Source organism: Argopecten irradians, chromosome 10 (genome assembly GCF_041381155.1).
Source record: "Argopecten irradians isolate NY chromosome 10, Ai_NY, whole genome shotgun sequence".
NCBI lineage: Eukaryota > Metazoa > Mollusca > Bivalvia > Pectinida > Pectinidae > Argopecten > Argopecten irradians.
In genome coordinates, this window is record NC_091143.1 from 16,790,197 (window position 1) to 16,811,348 (window position 21,152).

At 37.6% G+C, this 21,152-nt stretch overlaps 3 protein-coding genes across 3 annotated transcripts in view; 1 reads left to right on the forward strand and 2 right to left on the reverse strand.

Moving 5' to 3' along the window:
* Positions 1-2,115, reverse strand: part of LOC138332567 (uncharacterized) — a 34,496-nt gene extending 32,381 nt beyond the window's left edge. Inside the window, exon 1 of the mRNA XM_069280570.1 lies at positions 2,031-2,115. The gene's annotated coding sequence lies outside the window, so the exon portion shown is untranslated. The remainder of the gene's footprint in view (positions 1-2,030) is intronic.
* Positions 2,110-5,381, forward strand: LOC138333270 (ciliary microtubule associated protein 1A-like). Its single transcript, XM_069281542.1, has 4 exons — positions 2,110-2,258; positions 3,575-3,685; positions 3,993-4,106; positions 4,615-5,381. The coding sequence occupies exons 1-4, from the start codon at positions 2,204-2,206 to the stop codon at positions 5,088-5,090; spliced, it is 756 nt and encodes a 251-aa protein (XP_069137643.1). The 5' UTR covers positions 2,110-2,203; the 3' UTR covers positions 5,091-5,381.
* Positions 5,382-7,782: 2,401 nt separating this feature from the next.
* Positions 7,783-20,194, reverse strand: LOC138332569 (cyclin-dependent kinases regulatory subunit 2-like). Its single transcript, XM_069280571.1, has 2 exons — positions 19,993-20,194; positions 7,783-10,274 (listed from the first exon to the last, which is right to left on the reverse strand). The coding sequence occupies exons 1-2, from the start codon at positions 20,087-20,089 to the stop codon at positions 10,129-10,131; spliced, it is 243 nt and encodes an 80-aa protein (XP_069136672.1). The 5' UTR covers positions 20,090-20,194; the 3' UTR covers positions 7,783-10,128.
* Positions 20,195-21,152: the final 958 nt, after the last annotated feature.

Here is a 21,152-nt window from a genome sequence, read left to right on the forward strand (position 1 = left end):
TCCACCACTATATAGGATGCTACATCATTGCAGTTTTGGGTGCTATTCCAATGACTTGGTTTCAGAGAAGAAGTCGTTTATATGGAAAATAGCCAAATGGACCCCATTTGACCCCGCCCCTCAGGCCCCCGGGAGGTCAGCCCCATCATTTGTACAATTTTGAATCCCCACCCTATAAGGATGCTACCATTGTATTATGGGTGCTATCCCATGCTTGGTTTCAGAGAAGAAGTCGTTTATATGGAAATAGCCAAATTGACCCCTTTTGGCCCGCCCCTCAGGCCCCTGGGGGGTCAGCCCCATCATTTGTACAATTTTCAGTTAGTTAGCCCATAAGGATGCTACCATTGCATTATGGGTGCTATCCCTTGCTTGGTTTCAGAGAAGAAGTTGTTTATATGGAAAAAATAGCCAAATGGACCCCTTTTGACCCCACGCCCTCAGGCCCCCAGGGGGGTCAATCGCAAATCATTTGTACAATTTTTTAATTCCTTTACCCTTTAACGATTAACTACCATATTGCATTATGAGTGCTATCGTCATGCTTAGTTTCAGAGAGATCGTTTATATGGAAAATAGCCGAAATTGACCCCATTTGACCCCGCCCCTCAGGCCCCGGGGGGTCAGCCCCATGGGGGGGGGGGGGGCCATCTTTTGTACAATTTTGAATCCCCACCCTATAAAGCCCTATAAGGATGCTACCATTGCATTATGGTGCATATCCCATGCATTGGATTTCAGAGAAGAAAGTCGTTTTATATGGAAATAGCCAAATGGGACGCCCATTTGACGCCCGCGCCCTCAGGCCCCCGGGGGGTCAGCCCATCATTTGTACAATTTTGAATCCCCACCCTATAAGGATGCTACCATTGCATTATGGGTGCTATCCCATGCTTGGTTTCAGAGAAGAAGTCGTTTATATGGAAATAGCCAAATTGACCCCATTTGGACCCCGCCCCTCAGGCCCCCGGGGGTCAGCCCCATCATTTGTACAATTTTGAATCCCACCCTATAAGGATGCTTAACCATTGCATTATGGGTGCTATCCCTAGCTTGGTTTCAGAGAAGAAGTCGTTTATATGGAAATAGCCAAATGGACCCCATTTGACCCCCGCCCCTCAGGCCCCCGGGGGGTCAGCCCCATCATTTGTACAATTTTGAATCCCCACCCCTATAATGATGCTACCATTTGCATTTATGGAGGGAGCTGATCTCATGCTTGGTTTCAGAGAAGAAGTCGTTTATAATGGAAATAGCCAAATTGACCCTTTTGGCCCCGCCCACTCAGGCCCTGGGGGGTCAGCGCCTCATCATTTGTACAATTTTCAGTAAGTAGACCATAAGGATGCTATTCCAGCCAAATTTTGTTGAAATCCGGACCAGCGGTTTATGGAGAAGAAGCGTCGATTGTTGACGGAAGACGTGACGGACGGACGGACGACGGACGACGGACGGAACGGACGACGGAGCGACGGACGCGAGCGGACGCCGGACGCCACGGTATGGCATAGAGCTCAAGCCTTGGTCCTTCGGACCAGGTGAGCTAAAAAAAGGATATGTTTAACAAAAAAAACAAAATAAAAAAATTAAAAAAAGTTTAATGAACACACTGAATAAGACGATGTTTTGACAGGGGAGGTTTTTTCAATATTGCGCTCATTTGACTAGTTATATATTGTGATGATGTAAAACAGTGTAAATTACCAATTTATCCTATAATTCTTTGCTGTCATCATAGTTAGATTAAGAAAACAAAGGAAATGCTGCACGACTCTAAATATCTATATCTAATCAAAACATTTGACATGAAATAAGCCGTGAATAACGTTCAGCTGCAACAGACGGCCCTCGTCATCTGTCATGACACTCAACTACAGAAGTGCCTTCTGTTCAGTAAAGTTGTCGATATGATAAAGAAATATGTTGTTTATTCTTGGGATTTTAAACACCAACATTACTTGCAATGTGTACGTGTGCATACAAAAGGACTCATTTTCATCAGATAACTTGCTGACATCGTTATTTCTTACCAGAATTCGTCTATCTCTTTCCTATGTTTTCATCCTACTTCATCCCGGAAGTGGCAGGTCACTTGATCTCAAGTCTCGTTTATCGCGTTAAGTAAAACGTGATTTGGAACACGTGACTCGTTGCTAAGTAAACTATCACAAATGTATGAGAACCGGGAAGTGTGAATCTGAATATGGCAGCAACTGCAAACGATAAAAGAACTGTCATCATTGCTGCAAGGGAGAGAGGTACATCAAAATGTGATAGTAGTTTTAATATCTAGATCTTAACGAAAAACAGATTGGTTAGTTAGAATGAAATTCCTCTTTCAAACTTTCATGCATTTTTGAGAGCTCTGCGTAGACTCTTTCCTCGTCATTGTTCTGCAGACCCTACAATAACTTTGTGCAGTCATCTTTTTGTGAGCTTATATTTTTCAGCTATGTCTAGGCCATAAATAGAAATTCTTCAGACATTTGACCTCCAACTGTGATAAGTTATGACATTGCGTACAGAGACTTCATTATTATAGTACAGTTGCTATAGCCTTGTAGGCCTAATATTGAACATGTAATAAGTATAAACCATTTTAAAGATCAATTATTTATCTATTTTCATATAATTAAAATATTTAAAATCAATCATAATTATAACATGGGTCATATCAATGGTTTTACTGAATCACATGCTCAATGACAGGTTATTTGTATCATTTTGCTGTTGATTGGTTGCCGCGAAAATCTCGACCTGTCGATAAAGGCAACCTGTCTATAGTGACCGTTTTTCTCTCTCCCCTTGAGCGGTCTTTATACACAGGTTTGACTGTAATATACACGAAAATTTATTAGGCAAATAGGCCTATTGTGTAAATATTGTGCCCATATTTGTTTTTAACAAAAATTGAAAACTAAATACAAAGAGGCCAGATGATGTTATTGTAGAGGAGAAGTACAAAGATTCAATACATCACCAATGCCTCTACATAAGTGTTTACCCTTTCAACGAGGCCGCCATCAGCGAAGTATCAGCGAAGAAAAGTAACAGTTACATTACAGTAGAGGCATTCTCATCCAGATATCAACTTAGTTGGTGTACACTTCAAAATATCTTATAATAAATCAAATAACAGCCTTACAGTGATTTTTCTCCTTACATGACGGGTCGGTAACTAAACGACCCCATTCCCAATGCCAAACCTCCCAACTTTTTCCCCAATTACAATGAAAATCTCAGAAAACTAAATCCGTGAAAGACAAACAAAACCCGAAAATCTCTTCCCTCGTTGTTTTATCTGAAACAACCTACTCTGAAGCTGTTGCAATGGTCATCATCTTTTGATAAAATGAGACAATTTACTGTTTTACAATATTTGATCACCTGTGAAACTTTTTTCCAAAACTGCTCTTTGTGCGATTAGAAATTCCCAATTTGTTACAAAAACTTTTTTCCCAAAATACCCTGAAAAATCACTGCCTTATGTCAGCCTGTAAAAGTGGCCTTCAACAATGTCAGGTAAGATGTTACATATTGTTTACTAATGAATTGAATTACTTTTATTTAACAGGTCCGGGTCCAGGACGATATGCACTCCCTTCATCTATCGGGTTCATGTCCCATGATTGTACCAAGCATATGAAACCTGCATACTCATTTGGGCGAAGATTGTATGATGACTGTATGTAATTTTTTCCCCAAACATTTTTTCTTACTATGTTGCTAAGTACTAGATCTAGTAGATCTTCCAACTACAGTATATGTAAACTACAAGTGTATGACCTGCTTGTATAATGCTTTTAAGATTATAATTACCAATTATACTTATGAAATTCTTAATGCCCGCATTACACTGTCCCGATTTTGATATCCGAATGCCATACTAATATTATAGAATTTTCAATATCAGGCGAAAATCTTACCGAACGTGGTCTTACCCGACATCATCACTGAAGTGATAGCCGATGAAATACTTTTTTTTTCAACAGTGTACAGAAGTGATAGCAGCCCAGGACCTGCCTACTTCATTGATCCCCGAATTACACGTCATGGCACAGATGGAACTCCAGCATACTCCATGTTAGCACGTCAACATGACCCCAGTAAGTCTAACAGCCTTTTAAAGGCCCAGGAATTATAATTGAGTCTAGTGTTACCAGTTCAGCATCGACTAGATAACCTGTCAATCATTTTAACATGTTGGTGCTGTGACCAAGATGATTTGACTTACTGCAAAGATTTTGGTAAGATCTATGTTTAACTCAGCAATGCGCATGCGCGAAACTCGACAACCCAAAACCATTGCAGCCTAACCTCAGTCAATCATTTTAACATGTTGGTGCTGTGACCAAGATGATTTGACTTACTGCAAAGATTTTGTTAAGATCTATGTTTAACTCTAATATGCAATGATGTTATTAATGAACACGCTGTAAAAAAAAAAAAAATGAACACACTGTATATCAAATTCAGATAAGTACTACACAAATTGATACTTGTACTGGACAGTGTTTGATAAATTCTTCAATCTTACAATTCACTCATATTCATTAACAATTTGCATTAATAAGCTAAGATATTTATCTTTATTTTGAAAAAATTGTGCTTTAGATACCTTCAAGACTCCCTCTCCTGGAGCATACTCGCCAGAAAAAGTTCATCCCCAGGGCGAGAGACATGCTGCACGCTATTCCATCTCAGCCAGAACTCCTTATAGGCAGAGAGACCATAACCCATCTCCCAATAAGTACTGTCTACCTCCAGTCCTTGGTAACAAACAGCCAAACAAACCAGCACCTCCTGCCTACTTCATGTCAAGTAGACAAAACATCGGCAGTTATCTTGAAGACTTGGCCAAGGCGCCGGGACCTGGTCAGTATAATGGAACACACCCTGACAGCTACATGGTGAAGGCTCCACTGTATTCGATGAGAAGCAGAAGCTACATGCCAGGAGACAATACCAAGAAGCCAGGTCCTGGACAACACAGCCCCGAGAGAGTTAGCATCAACAAGCAGACCCCGCCACAACATTCCCTTGGCATCCGTCATTCTGAGTTTATTTGCCCTCTCATTACTGAATGCTAAAAGTTTAATGTCATTACAGAATGTATATGATTGATCAGAAGTGCAATATTTTACATGTTTTTATATCATTGGTAAATTTTACAAACCAATTTCATTCAAAAAGTATAAAATAAGCTAGTAAAAGTCAGAAGTGCTTTAATAAAGAATTCATTTATTTGTGGATAGATGAAGTAGTTATACTGAGATTTACAAACATCAATGTGTTATAAGTGTTGTTATAAATACTATTGTTTACTAAATTTGAAAAAATAATAATAAAAACAATTGAAGTCCCACTATCCTTATCTGTCTTTTATTTTTCATGATTTAGAAGAATCTTGAAAAAAAATCCTGTTGTAAATCATGCAGAGACAGGACTAAATCGAGGTCAAGGTGAGCGATAATGATTCGGAAACTTTTGACAAAAAACAAATAGATATTGAACATCGCTAGGTGGGTTCCACATAGCCAAACAACCCGAAGGTAGCTGTCGTTGCCGAGAATGTCATGTGACTACCGTAACTACGTAACGTCTGTCCGAACTCTTCCCAGAACGGGTCATGAACTTTCCGACTTCCATTTGGCAATAATCGTAACTTCTATGGCAACCAATTAGATATGAAGGCATGTTTACAAGTATCGACTTTCAACAAGTGTTGTACCAAAATTATTAAGAAATCGATATAAATATTCTTTGATGTAACTTAAATTCAACTACATCTACAAATAGTTTCAATATCGGGGACGAATCTAACTTGACTTTTTGTTGATAGTTTCGTATAGTGCGGCTTTAACATAATTTAGTTTTTAGTTTTAATTTATTGCATTGAGTTGAAGTTGGAAACTGTTGTTTACATTTACTTCAAAGAGTAATATGTTAAATTTTAACACTAGATTTCAATCTAAAGTATTATATTTCATGGTTAAGTAGTGAGAGTAAAGTAAGAGACCAACCCATGACCAGCGTGTTACTTATGTGACATTGGCTCGGGTATGGTTCATATGGTATATACAATTTAAAATTTCAAGGGTATCAATTGAAAGAGTTGATGAGTTGATATTGAAGAATTTATCTATATGAATTTTGTTAATTTTTCATAAGGAATGTTTAACAGTACTTCTATGTCATATTTCACTTCTTGTTTATAGTACCTTGTTCATCACACACAAACTTGTAGCGCTTGAAAAAGAAGGTCAAGCGAATTAAGCCTAAGGAAATTAATTTCAAGATGTCTGTGACCTGGGATGTTGGGAGGTGAGGGGGGGGGTATTCATCTGATTCAAAACATAGCAAAACCTTCCTTTCCTAACTAGCTAGTACATTTTTTGAGAAATTATGACCAGGTAGATCACTAGTGTTGGTTTGTGAAGTGTATGCCTCCTTATAAAAAACTCATTTCAGGTACCAGTACCTTATTCTTCGTTATTAACACCCCTCCCCTTTTCTGGAGAAAGAGGATTTAACAATGTTTTACTTGTGATGCCTCCAACATCACATTGTATCCAATATTGCATGAACTTGTGAGTCTTGAATATCTTTCACATGTGAATCATGACAACATAGTGTCTCAAAAGTTAATATGGCTGATCTTTTTGTCTACAACTTACATTCTGGTTCACTAATAAGCCCCCCCTCCCTTGGTAAAAATTTTAAAGTGCCCTGGGCACTTATTACGGCGAATATGGTACTTATAGTGAAAATGACTGCTGGACTGACCACCAGAATGACAAACCAGTTGTTGATAAGAATTTCTTTGAACTAGACACTAGATTGTCTCCCCCTGGTTTGAAAACATCAGGTCAATTTTTAGTGATAATTCTTATATTCTTGATTGTTGGAAATATAAGTCTAGGTAAATGATTGCGCTGGCCATATTATTATTACTTTATTTTGCACCATGGAATACATCGTCTGCATGAAGATCCAATGTTTGGGCTGGTTTGTCAGCTAAACAATTCTTCAATGAAAGATATTTTATGGATTTGACTTCTGACAGTAATGATATCAGAAGTGAAATATATTTGATAAATATCCTAAACAAATAGTGTAAACAATACATTGTATCAACAGTTACTCTAAATACCAATGAAACAGTAAAACATGGTTAAAGTGAACAGTCGGGCAAGGATGGCTAAAGTCGGTAAAAATGGTGTGAATGTATCCAGTATAATTTCTTATGAAATGGAAAAATAAGATCTCTCGTCAAAATCTGTCTGCGTACGAAGAAATTAATTTAAAGTATGGAAATTCTAAAACGTCCTCCCCGCTCACTATGTCCGTGGTTACATTTCCACGCAGCCTCGCTTTCAATGCTTTCAAATTTTCTTTACTTTAATGGTCAGAACTGGGAAACTAAGCAGAACTTGGCCGTCGTATTAATATGTGAGAACTTTTGGAAGGCCAATGAACGCATTTAGATTGGTTTTCTTTGCCGGACTATTCACTTTAAAACATATCTCTAGGACCAGCGAAATTACTTCCGTTAAAAGCATAATTGCCAGTTTGTATTTGAAATGATACTTTTACCAATTTATGCGAGTTGAACCTCTTGGCAAAATATCAGGTTATTGTTATATATAATCAGTCAATTAATACCATGTAATCAGCTAGAAATAATGTCAGTGATAGACTTTCTTACATGTAAATTCAAGCCAATTTTATACTGATGAAAATATCTTGGGAATCCAACTGTTCTGAATAACAAGAAAAATATTTAATGTATATCAAAATTTATTTGTCAAATTCAAAATGTTCAAGCTTGAAAAATATTTACACAAGAGATTAAAGGAATGGAAGGAAGAAGACAGATGTAGTGAACAAATGAGGATTGATGATACAATTTCATAATTTTCTGATTTCATAATCAATGATAATTCAATTGAATCAGTGATCATGAACATTCAACTTCAATTTTCAATTAATATCATATTTTTAATTTATTTTACAAAATGTACACATATATATCCTCATTCTAATAGATCAGAAAAAAACCAAGGTAGAAAAAAAGAAGCTGAACAATAATGAAGTAAACAGGAAAATTATGACCATACTAATAACAGTTTTTGTAACATAATAGTACACACTTCCAACTGTGCTTCAACCTCATGGAGGTGACAGTGCTATATTTGGCTATTTAATTTCAAAAACAAAATATTTTACCAATTAACATTAGGTAAGATTGGGTACACGCATAATTAGTGTTTACCAATGTCTGCAGAAGATATAGCCAACATACCACAATGACAATTCACATGTGATTTGTAACAAAACTTCAAGTTTAGCAAAGACATTGTTTACAGTATAAAACTGCCTTTCACACAATAGGAATAAGAGCTAATTATAATAACTTCCCAATAATGGATTAGTTACGATTTGTTATCACAACACAGATCACACTTGATATTTTAACATATTCTCTCCCCTCCCCCATGTTATTTTTCCTCATTTTAAAATGTTTTATGTTCATTAATTAGAGACAGATGCTACTATACAGCATATGGATACCAAGGTGTTGTTATTAACATTCATTTGTCTCCTTATTTAGTTATTTACAACTAAAGGAAATGTTCCAGAGAAAAAATTCAGATTGCTTTTACATTGACAAAATACTTATACCCATATTATAATTACCAGAGTATGTATACATCTTTTTATATATATTACCTGTTTTCAGTGTTAAGTTCAGCATATACAACTAACGACTCACCATTTCTCTCAGAAAAGTTATACTACTTATCTCATTACATTCTACATTATAACAGAATAACTTGTTATTAAATCAGTAGCACAATACAAGTTATAAACAGTCCATATTTTTGCACAAAACCCTATCTTCACGCAGGAGAATCCAGACATTCATACTGTACATATCTTTACTACTACACATCATACATCAATGCATCCATACAGTCCTGGCACCAAATACCAACCAATGGTCCACATATCAAAAATTCATTACATGTAAATTTAAAGATATAATGAAACAAAATCGTAGAAGTAACAGACTAAGCTGAAGTTATAGTTCAGGTCGACATACAAACATTGTTAAACAAATATTAGTTTTCAGTTACTTGATCAACATTATAGAATTGGAGCCTACCCATTTTTTTTTTTTTTTTTATAAATCAATCATGATTTAGCAAATAAAAAATAATGACCGAAAAAAAAAAAATTTCTTTTATCATAATCATGTTTTTCTGTGCAGATTCTGTCTACAGTACAGAATATAAGAAATTAGAATCAAATCCATGGTCTGATCAGGTAAATTAAGTTTTTTATTTCAGGCCTCATTGCAAGAAAACTGATGAAGAGAAAACAATAACAAGAGCATACCTACTGGCCCTTCAGTTTAAAGTGTTACCAGATATCCACATAATTTTCTTTGACCTTGTATATTTGAAGTTTACCAACAATGAGTCTCCCTGGTTAAGCACGATTGAACAGAAATTTGGAGTAAAAAAGCTAGCTATAGACCTGTCCAAAAATACTTTATGCCAAAAATATAGGCTTAAAAATCTTTTCTACATAACAGGCGTATTGTATCTCACAACATATTTCTATTATTTAAATTGAATGGTGGCTTTCATAGAAACAACCCAAGACTTGCTCGGTCAAACTCTCCTTTCACAACACTTGCTTTGCAGCACCTTCTGTCGATTTGAATCACGCAGTGTCAACATTACATTTATCTTCATCAAAAGTTATATCAAATGCAGTTATAATCTATCTTTGTATTTCTAAATAATCTATAACAATTTTGATTCTATGAATGGTTCAGAAACAGATTTTTCCACAAATTCATCTCATTAACTGATTAACAATCAAACATTATCAACCTGTTTGCATGATTCATGTATAATAACTAAATAATTTTCGAGATTTTTCTCAAAGAAAAGATGTTTAAAATATTTTCACATGATTTTTGATACTTTTTTCATTGTAACAAAGATTCCTTCTGTCTTTGTCGATTGGAAGGACGATGAGGTATGGTGTGTAATGAGGATGATGAACTTGTTGTTATGGCGATGATTACACTATCAAGTGTACATTGTATATGGATCATGAACAGTTCTGTGTCTGCATTGGGAGTCCTCTTCGAAACAGAAGAATGTGAGGTTCTGAAATTAAAAAAAAAATTTTAAGTGTTTTCATACTGGTACATTTTGTATAGTTAAGTAAGTAAACAAAATTCAACATAATAAATTCTCAGCCATATACATTGATATATAACCCCGTCCACAAAGTTTTAGTCTGGCTATTATACACCCAAAGGATATTATAGTCCCGACTCCTGACTCAATGTTATATATTATACCTGGATCATGTAATGTTATAATCCTGACTCCTGACTCAATGTTATATATTATACCTGGATCATGTAATGTTATAATCCTGACTCCTGACTCAATGTTATATTTTATACCTGGATCATGTAATGTTATAATCCTGACTCCTGACTCAATGTTATATTTTATACCTGGATCATGTAATGTTATAATCCTGACTCCTGACTCAATGTTATATATTATACCTGGAACATGTAATGTTATAATCCTGACTCCTGACTCAATGTTATATGTTATACCTAGATCATGTAATGTTATAATCCTGACTCCTGACTCAATGTTATATTTTATACCTGGATCATGTAATGTTATAATCCTGACTCCTGACTCAATGTTATATATTATATCTGAATCATGTAATGTTATAATCCTGAGTTCTGACTCAATGTTATATATATATATTATACCTGGATCATTTAATGTTATAATCCTGACTCCTGACTCAATGTTATATATTATACCTGGATCATGTAATGTTATAATCCTGACTCCTGACTCAATGTTATATTTTATACCTGGATCATGTAATGTTATAATCCTGACTTCTGACTCAATGTTATATTTTATACCTGGATCATGTAATGTTATAATCCTGACTCCTGACTCAATGTTATATTTTATACCTGGATCATGTAATGTTATAATCCTGACTCCTGACTCAATGTTATATATATTTACCTAGATCATTTAATGTTATAATCTTGACTCCTGACTCAATGTTATATATTATATCTGAATCATGTAATGTTATAATCCTGAGTTCTGACTCAATGTTTATATATATATTATACCTGGATCATTCAATGTTATAATCCTGACTCCTGACTCAATGTTATATTTTATACCTGGATCGATATCATGTAATGCTATAATCCTGACTCCTGACTCAATGTTATATTTCATATCTGGATCAAGTAATGTTATAATCCTGACTCCTGACTCAATGTTATATATTATACCTGGATCATGTAATGTTATAATCCTGACTCCTGACTCAATGTTATATTTTATACCTGGATCATGTAATGTTATAATCCTGACTCCTGACTCAATGTTATATTTTATACCTGGATCATGTAATGTTATAATCCTGACTCCTGACTCAATGTTATATTATATCTGAATCATGTAATGTTATAATCCTGAGTTCTGACTCAATGTTATATATATATATATTATACCTGGATCATTTAATGTTTATAATCCTGACTCCTGACTCAATGTTATATTATATCTGAATCATGTAATGTTATAATCCTGACTCCTGACTCAATGTTATATTTTATACCTGGATCGATATCATGTAATGCTATAATCCTGACTCCTGACTCAATGTTCTATTTTACACCTGGATCAAGTAATGTTATAATCCTGACTCCTGACTCAATGTTATATTTTACACCTGGATCAAGTAATGTTATAATCCTGACTCCTGACTCAATGTTATACATTATACCTAGAGCATTTAATGTTATAATCCTGACTCCTGACTCAATGTTATATATTATACCTGGAACATGTTATGTTATAGTCCTGACTCCTGACTCAATGTTATATATTATACCTAGATCATGTAATGTTATAATCCTGACTCCTGACTCAATGTTATATTTTATACCTAGATCATGTAATGTTATAATCCTGACTCCTGACTCAATGTTATATTATATCTGAATCATGTAATGTTATAATCCTGAGTTCTGACTCAATGTTATATATATATATTATACCTGGATCATTTAATGTTATAATCCTGACTCCTGACTCAATGTTATATTATATCTGAATCATGTAATGTTATAATCCTGACTCCTGACTCAATGTTATATTTTATACCTGGATCGATATCATGTAATGCTATAATCCTGACTCCTGACTCAATGTTATATTTTACACCTGGATCAAGTAATGTTATAATCCTGACTCCTGACTCAATGTTATATTTTACACCTGGATCAAGTAATGTTATAATCCTGACTCCTGACTCAATGTTATACATTATACCTAGAGCATTTAATGTTATAATCCTGACTCCTGACTCAATGTTATATATTATACCTGGAACATTTAATGTTATAATCCTGACTCCTGACTCAATGTTTATATTTTATACCTGGATCATGTAATGCTATAATCCTGACTCCTGACTCAATGTTATATTTTATACCTGGATCATGTAATGTTATAATCCTGACTTCTGACTCAATGTTATATTTTATACATGGATCATGTAATGTTATAATCCTGACTCCTGACTCAATGTTATATATTATACCTGGATCATGTAATGTTATAATCCTGACTCCTGACTCAATGTTATATTTGTATACCTGGATCATGTAATGTTATAATCCTGACTTCTGACTCAATGTTATATTTTATACCTGGATCATGTAATGTTATAATCCTGACTCCTGACTCAATGTTATATATTATACCTGGATCATGTAATGTTATAATCCTGACTCCTGACTCAATGTTATATATTTTATGGACCTGGATCATGTAATGTTATAATCCTGACTTCTGACTCAATGTTATATTTTACACATGGATCATGTAATGTTATAATCCTGACTCCTGACTCAATGTTATATTTTATACCTGGATCATGTAATGTTATAATCCTGACTCCTGACTCAATGTTATATATATTTGCATGGATCATTTAATGTTATAATCCTGACTCCTGTCTCAATGTTATATTTTTATTTTTATACCTGGATCATGTAATGTTGAATGGTATCACCAACCTTAAACATACACCTGGGTCGTTATATACCTGGGTCATGTGATAACCAGTAAAGGTAGTGGCCTTTAAAGGATTTACCTCTATTTCCTCTATTGGGTCTCCCACCTCTCCTGCCCCCAGGGTGTCAGAGCAAAATTTTTTACAAGTTCTTATGTCCCCATTTCCACCCTGGGGGTGTTTGTGGCCAAATTTGGTGACTTGCCTCCGAGAGTATACCTTATAGCTACAATACGTGCAGATCTCTATGACAAGTAGCGATTTAAAGGATTTACCTCTATTTCCCCTATTGGGCCATGCCCCTCCTGTCCCCAGCGGATCTGAGCCAAAATTTACACAAGTTCTGTTTCCCTTCCCCCAAGTATGTTTGTGGCCAAATTTGGTTACAATATGTGCAGAACTCTATGACTAGAAGCGATTTAAAGGATTTACCTCTATTTCCCCTATTGGGCCCCACCCCTCCTGCCCCCGGGGGGTCAGAGCCAAAATTTATACAAGTTCTGTTCCCCTTCCCCCAAGGATGTTTGTGGCCAAATTTAGTTACAATCCATGCAGAACTCTAGGACAAGTAGCGATTAATAGAATTTACTTCTATTTTCCCTATTGGGCCCCGCCCCTCCTGCCCCCGGGGACCAGAGGCAAAATTTATACAAGTTCTGATCCCCTTCCCCCAAGGATGTTTGTGGCCAAATTTGGTTACATTCCATTCAGAACTCTATGACTAGTAGCAATTTAAAGAATTTACCTCTATTTCCCCTATTTGGGCCCCGCCCCTCCTGCCCCGGGGGGTCAGAGCCAAAATTTATACAAGTTCTGTTTCGCTTCCAAAAAGGAAGTTTGTGGCCAAATTTGGTTACAATTCATGTAGAACTCTATGACTAGTACGATTTATAGGATTTACCTCTATTTCCCCTATTGGGCCCCGCCCCTCCTGCCCATGGGGGATCAGAGCCAAAATTTATACAAGTTCTGTTTCCCTTCCCCCAAGGATGTTTGTGGCCAAATTTGGTTACAATACGTGCAGATCTCTATGACAAGTAGCGATTTAAAGGATTTACCTCTATTTCCCCTATTGGGCCATGCCCCTCCTGTCCCCAGCGGATCTGAGCCAAAATTTATACAAGTTCTGTTTCCCTTCCCCCAAGGATGTTTGTGGCCAAATTTGGTTACAATATGTGCAGAACTCTATGACTAGAAGCGATTTAAAGGATTTACCTCTATTTCCCCTATTGGGCCCCACCCCTCCTGCCCCCGGGGGGTCAGAGCCAAAATTTATACAAGTTCTGTTCCCCTTCCCCCAAGGATGTTTGTGGCCAAATTTAGTTACAATCCATGCAGAACTCTAGGACAAGTAGCGATTAATAGAATTTACTTCTATTTTCCCTATTGGGCCCCGCCCCTCCTGCCCCCGGGGACCAGAGGCAAAATTTATACAAGTTCTGATCCCCTTCCCCCAAGGATGTTTGTGGCCAAATTTGGTTACATTCCATTCAGAACTCTATGACTAGTAGCGATTTAAAGAATTTACCTCTATTTCCCCTATTGGGCCCCGCCCCTCCTGCCCCCGGGGACCAGAGCCAAAATTTATACAAGTTCTGTTTCGCTTCCAAAAAGGATGTTTGTGGCCAAATTTGGTTACAATTCATGTAGAACTCTATGACTAGTAGCGATTTATAGGATTTATACTCTATTTCCCCTATTGGGCCCCGCCCCTCCTGCCCATGGGGGATCAGAGCCAAAATTTATACAAGTTCTGTTTCCCTTCCCCCAAGGATGTTTGTGGCCAAATTTGGTTACAATACGTGCAGATCTCTATGACAAGTAGCGATTTAAAGGATTTACCTCTATTTCCCCTATTGGGCCATGCCCCTCCTGTCCCCAGCGGATCTGAGCCAAAATTTATACAAGTTCTGTTTCCCTTCCCCCAAGGGATGTTTGTGGCCAAATTTGGTTACAATATGTGCAGAACTCTATGACTAGAAGCGATTTAAAGGATTTACCTCTATTTCCCCTATTGGGCCCCACCCCTCCTGCCCCCGGGGGGTCAGAGCCAAAATTTATACAAGTTCTGTTCCCCTTCCCCCAAGGATGTTTGTGGCCAAATTTAGTTACAATCCATGCAGAACTCTAGGACAAGTAGCGATTAATAGAATTTACTTCTATTTTCCCTATTGGGCCCCGCCCCTCCTGCCCCCGGGGACCAGAGGCAAAATTTATACAAGTTCTGATCCCCTTCCCCCAAGGATGTTTGTGGCCAAATTTGGTTACATTCCATTCAGAACTCTATGACTAGTAGCGATTTAAAGAATTTACCTCTATTTCCCCTATTGGGCCCCGCCCCTCCTGCCCCCGGGGGGTCAGAGCCAAAATTTATACAAGTTCTGTTTCGCTTCCAAAAAGGATGTTTGTGGCCAAATTTGGTTACAATTCATGTAGAACTCTATGACTAGTAGCGATTTATAGGATTTACCTCTATTTCCCCTATTGGGCCCCGCCCCTCCTGCCCATGGGGGATCAGAGCCAAAATTTATACAAGTTCTGTTCCCCTTCCCCCAAGGATGTTTGTGGCCAAATTTGGTTACAATCCATGCAGAACTCTAGGACAAGTAGCGATTTAAAGGATTTACCTCTATTTCCCCTATTGGGCCCCGCCCCTCCTGCCCCCGGGGGGTCAGAGCCAAAATTTATACAAGTTCTGTTCCCCTTCTCCCAAGGATGTTTGTGGCCAAATTTGGTTACAATTTATGTAGAACTCTATGACTAGTAGCGATTTAAAGGATTTACCTCTATTTCCCCTATTGGGCCCCGCCCCTCCTGCCCCCGGGGGACCAGAGCCAAAATTTATACAAGTTCTGTTCCCCTTCCCCCAAGGATGTTTGTGGCCAAATTTGGTTACAATCTATGCAGAACTCTAGGACAAGTAGCGATTTAAAGAATTTACCTCTATTTTCCCTATTGGGCCCCGCCCCTCCTGCCCCCAGGGGGGCAGAGCCAAAATTTATACAAGTTCTGATCCCCTTCCCCCAAGGATGTTTGTGGCCAAATTTGGTTACATTCCATTCAGAACTCTATGACTAGTAGCGATTTAAAGGATTTACCTCTATTTCCCCTATTGGGCCCCGCCCCTCCTGCCCCCGGGGACCAGAGCCAAAATTTATACAAGTTCTGTTTCGCTTCCAAAAAGGATGTTTGTGGCCAAATTTGGTTACAATTCATGTAGAACTCTATGACTAGTAGCGATTTATAGGATTTACCTCTATTTCCCCTATTGGGCCCCGCCCCTCCTGCCCCTGGGGGATCAGAGCCAAAATTTATACAAGTTCTGTTCCCCTTCCCCCAAGGATGTTTGTGGCTAATTTTGGTTACAATCCATGCAAAACTCTAGGACAAGTAGCGATTTAAAGAATTTACCTCTATTTCCCCTATTGGGCCCCGCCCCTCCTGCCCCTGGGGGGTCAGAGCCAAAATTTATACAAGTTCTGTTCCCCTTCTTCCAAGGATGTTTGTGGCCAAATTTGGTTACAATTTATGTAGAACTCTATGACTAGTAGCGATTTAAAGGATTTACCTCTATTTCCCCTATTGGGCCCCGCCCCTCCTGCCCCCGGGGGACCAGAGCCAAAATTTATACAAGTTCTGATCCCCTTCCCCCAAGGATGTTTGTGGCTAATTTTGGTTACAATCTATGCAGAACTCTAGGACAAGTAGCGATTTAATGAATTTACCTCTATTTTCCCTATTGGGCCCCACCCCTCCTGCCCCCAGGGGGGCAGAGCCAAAATTTATACAACTTCTGTTCCCCCTCCCCCAAGGATGTTTGTGGCTAATTTTGGTTACAATCCATGCAGAACTCTAGGACAAGTAGCGATTTAAAGAATTTACCTCTATTTCCCCTATTGGGCCCCGCCCCTCCTGCCCCCGGGGGGTCAGAGCCAAAATTTATACAAGTTCTGTTCCGCTTCCAAAAAGGATGTTTGTGGCCAAATTTGGTTACAATTTATGTAGAACTCTATGACTAGTAGCGATTTAAAGGATTTACCTCTATTTCCCCTATTGGGCCCCACCCCTCCTGCCCTCGGGGGACCAGAGCCAAATTTATACAAGTTCTGATCCCCTTCCCCCAAGGATGTTTGTGGCTAATTTTGGTTACAATCTATGCAGAACTCTAGGACAAGTAGCGATTTAATGAATTTACCTCTATTTTCCCTATTGGGCCCCGCCCCTCCTGCCCCCAGGGGGGCAGAGCCAAAATTTATACAAGTTCTGTTCCCCCTCTCCCAAGAATGTTTGTGGCTAATTTTGGTTACAATCCATGCAGAACTCTAGGACAAGTAGCGATTTAAAGAATTTACCTCTATTTCCCCTATTGGGCCCCGCCCCTCCTGCCCCCGGGGGGTCAGAGCCAAAATTTATACAAGTTCTGTTCCCACTCCCCCAAGGATGTTTGTGGCCAAATTTGGTTACATTCCATGCAGAACTCTAGGACAAGTAGCGATTTAAAGGATTTACCTCTATTTCCCCTATTGGGCCCCGCCCCTCCTGCCCCCGGGGGGTTAGAGCCAAAATTTATACAAGTTCTGTTCCACCTCCCCCAAGGATGCTTGTGGCCAAATTTGGTTACAATCCATGCAGAACTCTATGACTAGTAGCGATTTAAAGGAAATGTTGACGGACGGACATGCAAACGGACGGACGGACGGACGGACGGACGCCGCGCCATGACATAAGCTCACCGGCCCTTCCGGCCAGGTGAGCTAAAAAGTGAAATCGTAGGACTGATTTGGCCTACACTAGTACGTTATGTCAACGGCATTTTTCTAATATATCGTTCATGCATTGTCGGTAAAACGTACACATACCTATTCATTGGGATATGTACTCCGCTGCTCCTATGTTACATCCCATTTATGAAATTAAACAACTCTGCACAATGAAAAACTTCCGAGACCCTTCTATTTCACACATTTGTAATGGCCGCCATCTTACACATTTGTTTGAGCAAATGGTAGCCAATCACCGTCGCTTCCGGTTTTATTTATAAAATAAATGGGATGTAACATAGGGGCAGCCGAGTACATAAGATCCCAATGAATAGTTATGTCAAGGACATGTCATATGTCCTGTATTTGAGGGATAATTTCGTTACGCAAATGCAATTGGTCCCTATGTGTCGTAGTGGAGCACTGCCTACGAAAATCACTCGGGAATAGTTAAAAACTTTTCTTTACTTTTTTTGTAGGTTTCCAATTATTTTATGCGTATACATGCATTTACATATTATTTTTGTCCAAAACAAACATTACTGCCATTCTTAATATCTACCGTACCGCTCACAAGACGGGAAATTCACAATTTGTGGACTTGCCGTATAAATTCCCTTCAGAAAGACATTCATATGTATTATGTAAAAAAAATAATGCCTCGATGAGAATTTAATATTTTATGTGGTTCAGTTTGATTACCTAGAAGGTAAGCGATATCAAACAAGTACGATAAAAATGCAAACAAACGTTTTATAGTGGTTTGCATAATCATTACTTTGCTCCATAAGCAGTAATAGGCAACAATTGTAGCTTTAAAGACAACACCATTTTCTGTCAAAAAGTCTTTTGAGCTACAATATTGCAGCTATTTGTCATAAAGTGACAATTTAGGTGCTCTCCAATCATAGACAGTGTATACCAATCAGAGAAATTCAGTGCAAATGTCATGGTTGATTGACTTTTACCGGCGTTCTATTTTTAGCCCCATAGTAAGCAAGAGGTGATTTTGTTTGTCACTTTTACAAACAATTAGATAATGAAAATTGTTTACATTTGAGTAATAATGTGAAAAGTTGTATCAGTGATGATGCCATGTAAAAATTGTTACGCCCTTTTTTGATAGCAATGTTTAAAACAACTTTATCAGTTTTCATTTCACAGAATCCTGCATTTGCGTAACAAAATTATCCCTCAAATACAGGACTGACAGCTGTTACTCAAATGAAGGACTATCCTGCATATACGGGAGTGTCCCCAACCTGCTAAAGCAAGTAATAAACTTTGTGAAATTTAATAAACTTTACATTGGTGTTTCGTTTGACTCGATAAGGCAAGCATTTGTTGAGATAAACTGTTTTTATTCCCGGTTCATAGGCGTGTTGAGATAAACTGTTTTTATTCCCGGTTCATAGGCGTCTCGGGTGGTGTTTAGTAGTGTGAAGAGACAATCGCAAATCCTTCTCACTTATAAATCCTTGGGTATGTGCATGTTTGCCCGGCATTGCATGAAAGACATATTAGAAATATGCCGTTGACATAGTGTAGGCAGAATCTGTCCTACGATTTAAAACTTTTAAGAGGTACCGCGAGCTGACTATATATTAGACAAAAAAAAAATAGTAAAAAAAGCCTAATAATAATATAGGCAGGTTTAGCGGACTACTATCAGTAGAGCCTAGACTACAGGGATTTCTATCAAATTAAGTACATGAAATAATTATGTATTACCGAAATAGGACTATAAGCTAAAATCAAAATCAATGTTAGACCTCCTAGCTCATAATAGCGCTGTTGTTACACCCCCTCCCTTCCCCTGGCGCTAGATCTGTACACAGTCACACCACGGCCAGGAAGAACATTCAGTAGAATGTTCTTGCGATTATTTCTTTAAAAAATGTTATATCATGATATGTTATATCAATTAGATCATGGAAATATTAGCTAATGTCAGGAACCCATTACTGTTGGTATTGCGTAAATATATAACATGGATCTTAGAAACATGTCCAAACACAACACGATAAGATGGCGCACTTGCTAGCAACACAACATTACAGTACAAAACCAAAACAACATATATAAGGGATATGTCCATTGGTGTACCTGTATTCATAGTTTTCATCTGTGTATTTGTCTGAATAATATATGTTTTTGTGTGCCATTTTAGCTATATATCCCTCGTGGACGTGCCTCGGCCAGTTGTCGTGTCGGTCCTCTTCGGAAGTACGGGAATGTTTGAATGGAGTTGACCTGATTTGATTGGTCGATATATTCAGTCACGTGATGCAAGTAAAAAACAAAGTATTTCACTTCAGAAGCATACCATGGACTATATGTAATTGAATATTTAGAACTCTTTTTGAATGTTAGTACTACTACCATTCACCTTTAAAGCACTGGATGGTTCTTTATTAACAGAAAAATAGCACTAACGAAAAAAACATAATGCGCAACACCTTGTATTACACATGAGCGGAAGAGGTATTCCGAAAAGTCAAGATGGGACTAAAACAATAACCAACATACGGTGAGGAATCTGTAACAGCCAACATTGGGTCTAAATTAGAAATATCATTGCATATGTAACGTAACAAGTGTTCAATAATACATAATTATGTAAATAGAAATTGATACCATAATAATAGTAAATGTAAATTTGACATTCTGTAAGATAGGACTATAGGTCCCAGTCAATCATTGGTCCCAGTGTTGTGTGGTAGAATACCAGGTTTGCGTAATAATTTGTTTTATTTCAATTTGACATTATTATTGCACATACAAAGATATTTGAATTTATATCCATTACTGTTATTAAATGGCACTGACGCATTTTAAAAATTTACCTAGCATGACATAAAGTCCATCATGGGTGGATACATCCTCGATACTCCAGAGATAACCATGATAACTGACGTTGGCTTTCTCATAGTAAACCGGAGGCAACAGAAAATAATATGTAATTAAGCCTTTGATGTTCATCAAAAGAGCCATTTAAAATTGTAATAAGTGTTGACGTTGTGCGGTTTTTAGATAACGGTCGAAGCCGACTAACAAAGCTGACTGATAAAATTGCTACTCGATGACGTTGGTTACAGCTAAAGACTATTGACATTGAAAACTGATATAAGTTACATGTAGCTATAATCATTTTTTTCCGACTACATGTCCCCGCCTATTATTAGGCCTATTACTTCATGATAAACCAGTATGATTTATGTGGTTCAC

Bases quoted from the DNA above. Each gene is read 5' to 3' on its own strand.
- LOC138332569 (XM_069280571.1), bottom strand. From the start codon at position 20,089: ATGGCACACAAAAACATATATTATTCAGACAAATACACAGATGAAAAC. The intron at 10,275-19,992 runs GTTTTGTACTGT...TATATGGCTGAG, and splicing joins CCCTTATATATGTTGTTTTG to AATTTATTATGTTGAATTTT.
- LOC138333270 (XM_069281542.1), top strand. From the start codon at position 2,204: ATGGCAGCAACTGCAAACGATAAAAGAACTGTCATCATTGCTGCAAGG. The intron at 3,686-3,992 runs GTATGTAATTTT...TTTTTTCAACAG, and splicing joins GCGAAGATTGTATGATGACT to TGTACAGAAGTGATAGCAGC. The intron at 4,107-4,614 runs GTAAGTCTAACA...ATTGTGCTTTAG, and splicing joins AGCACGTCAACATGACCCCA to ATACCTTCAAGACTCCCTCT.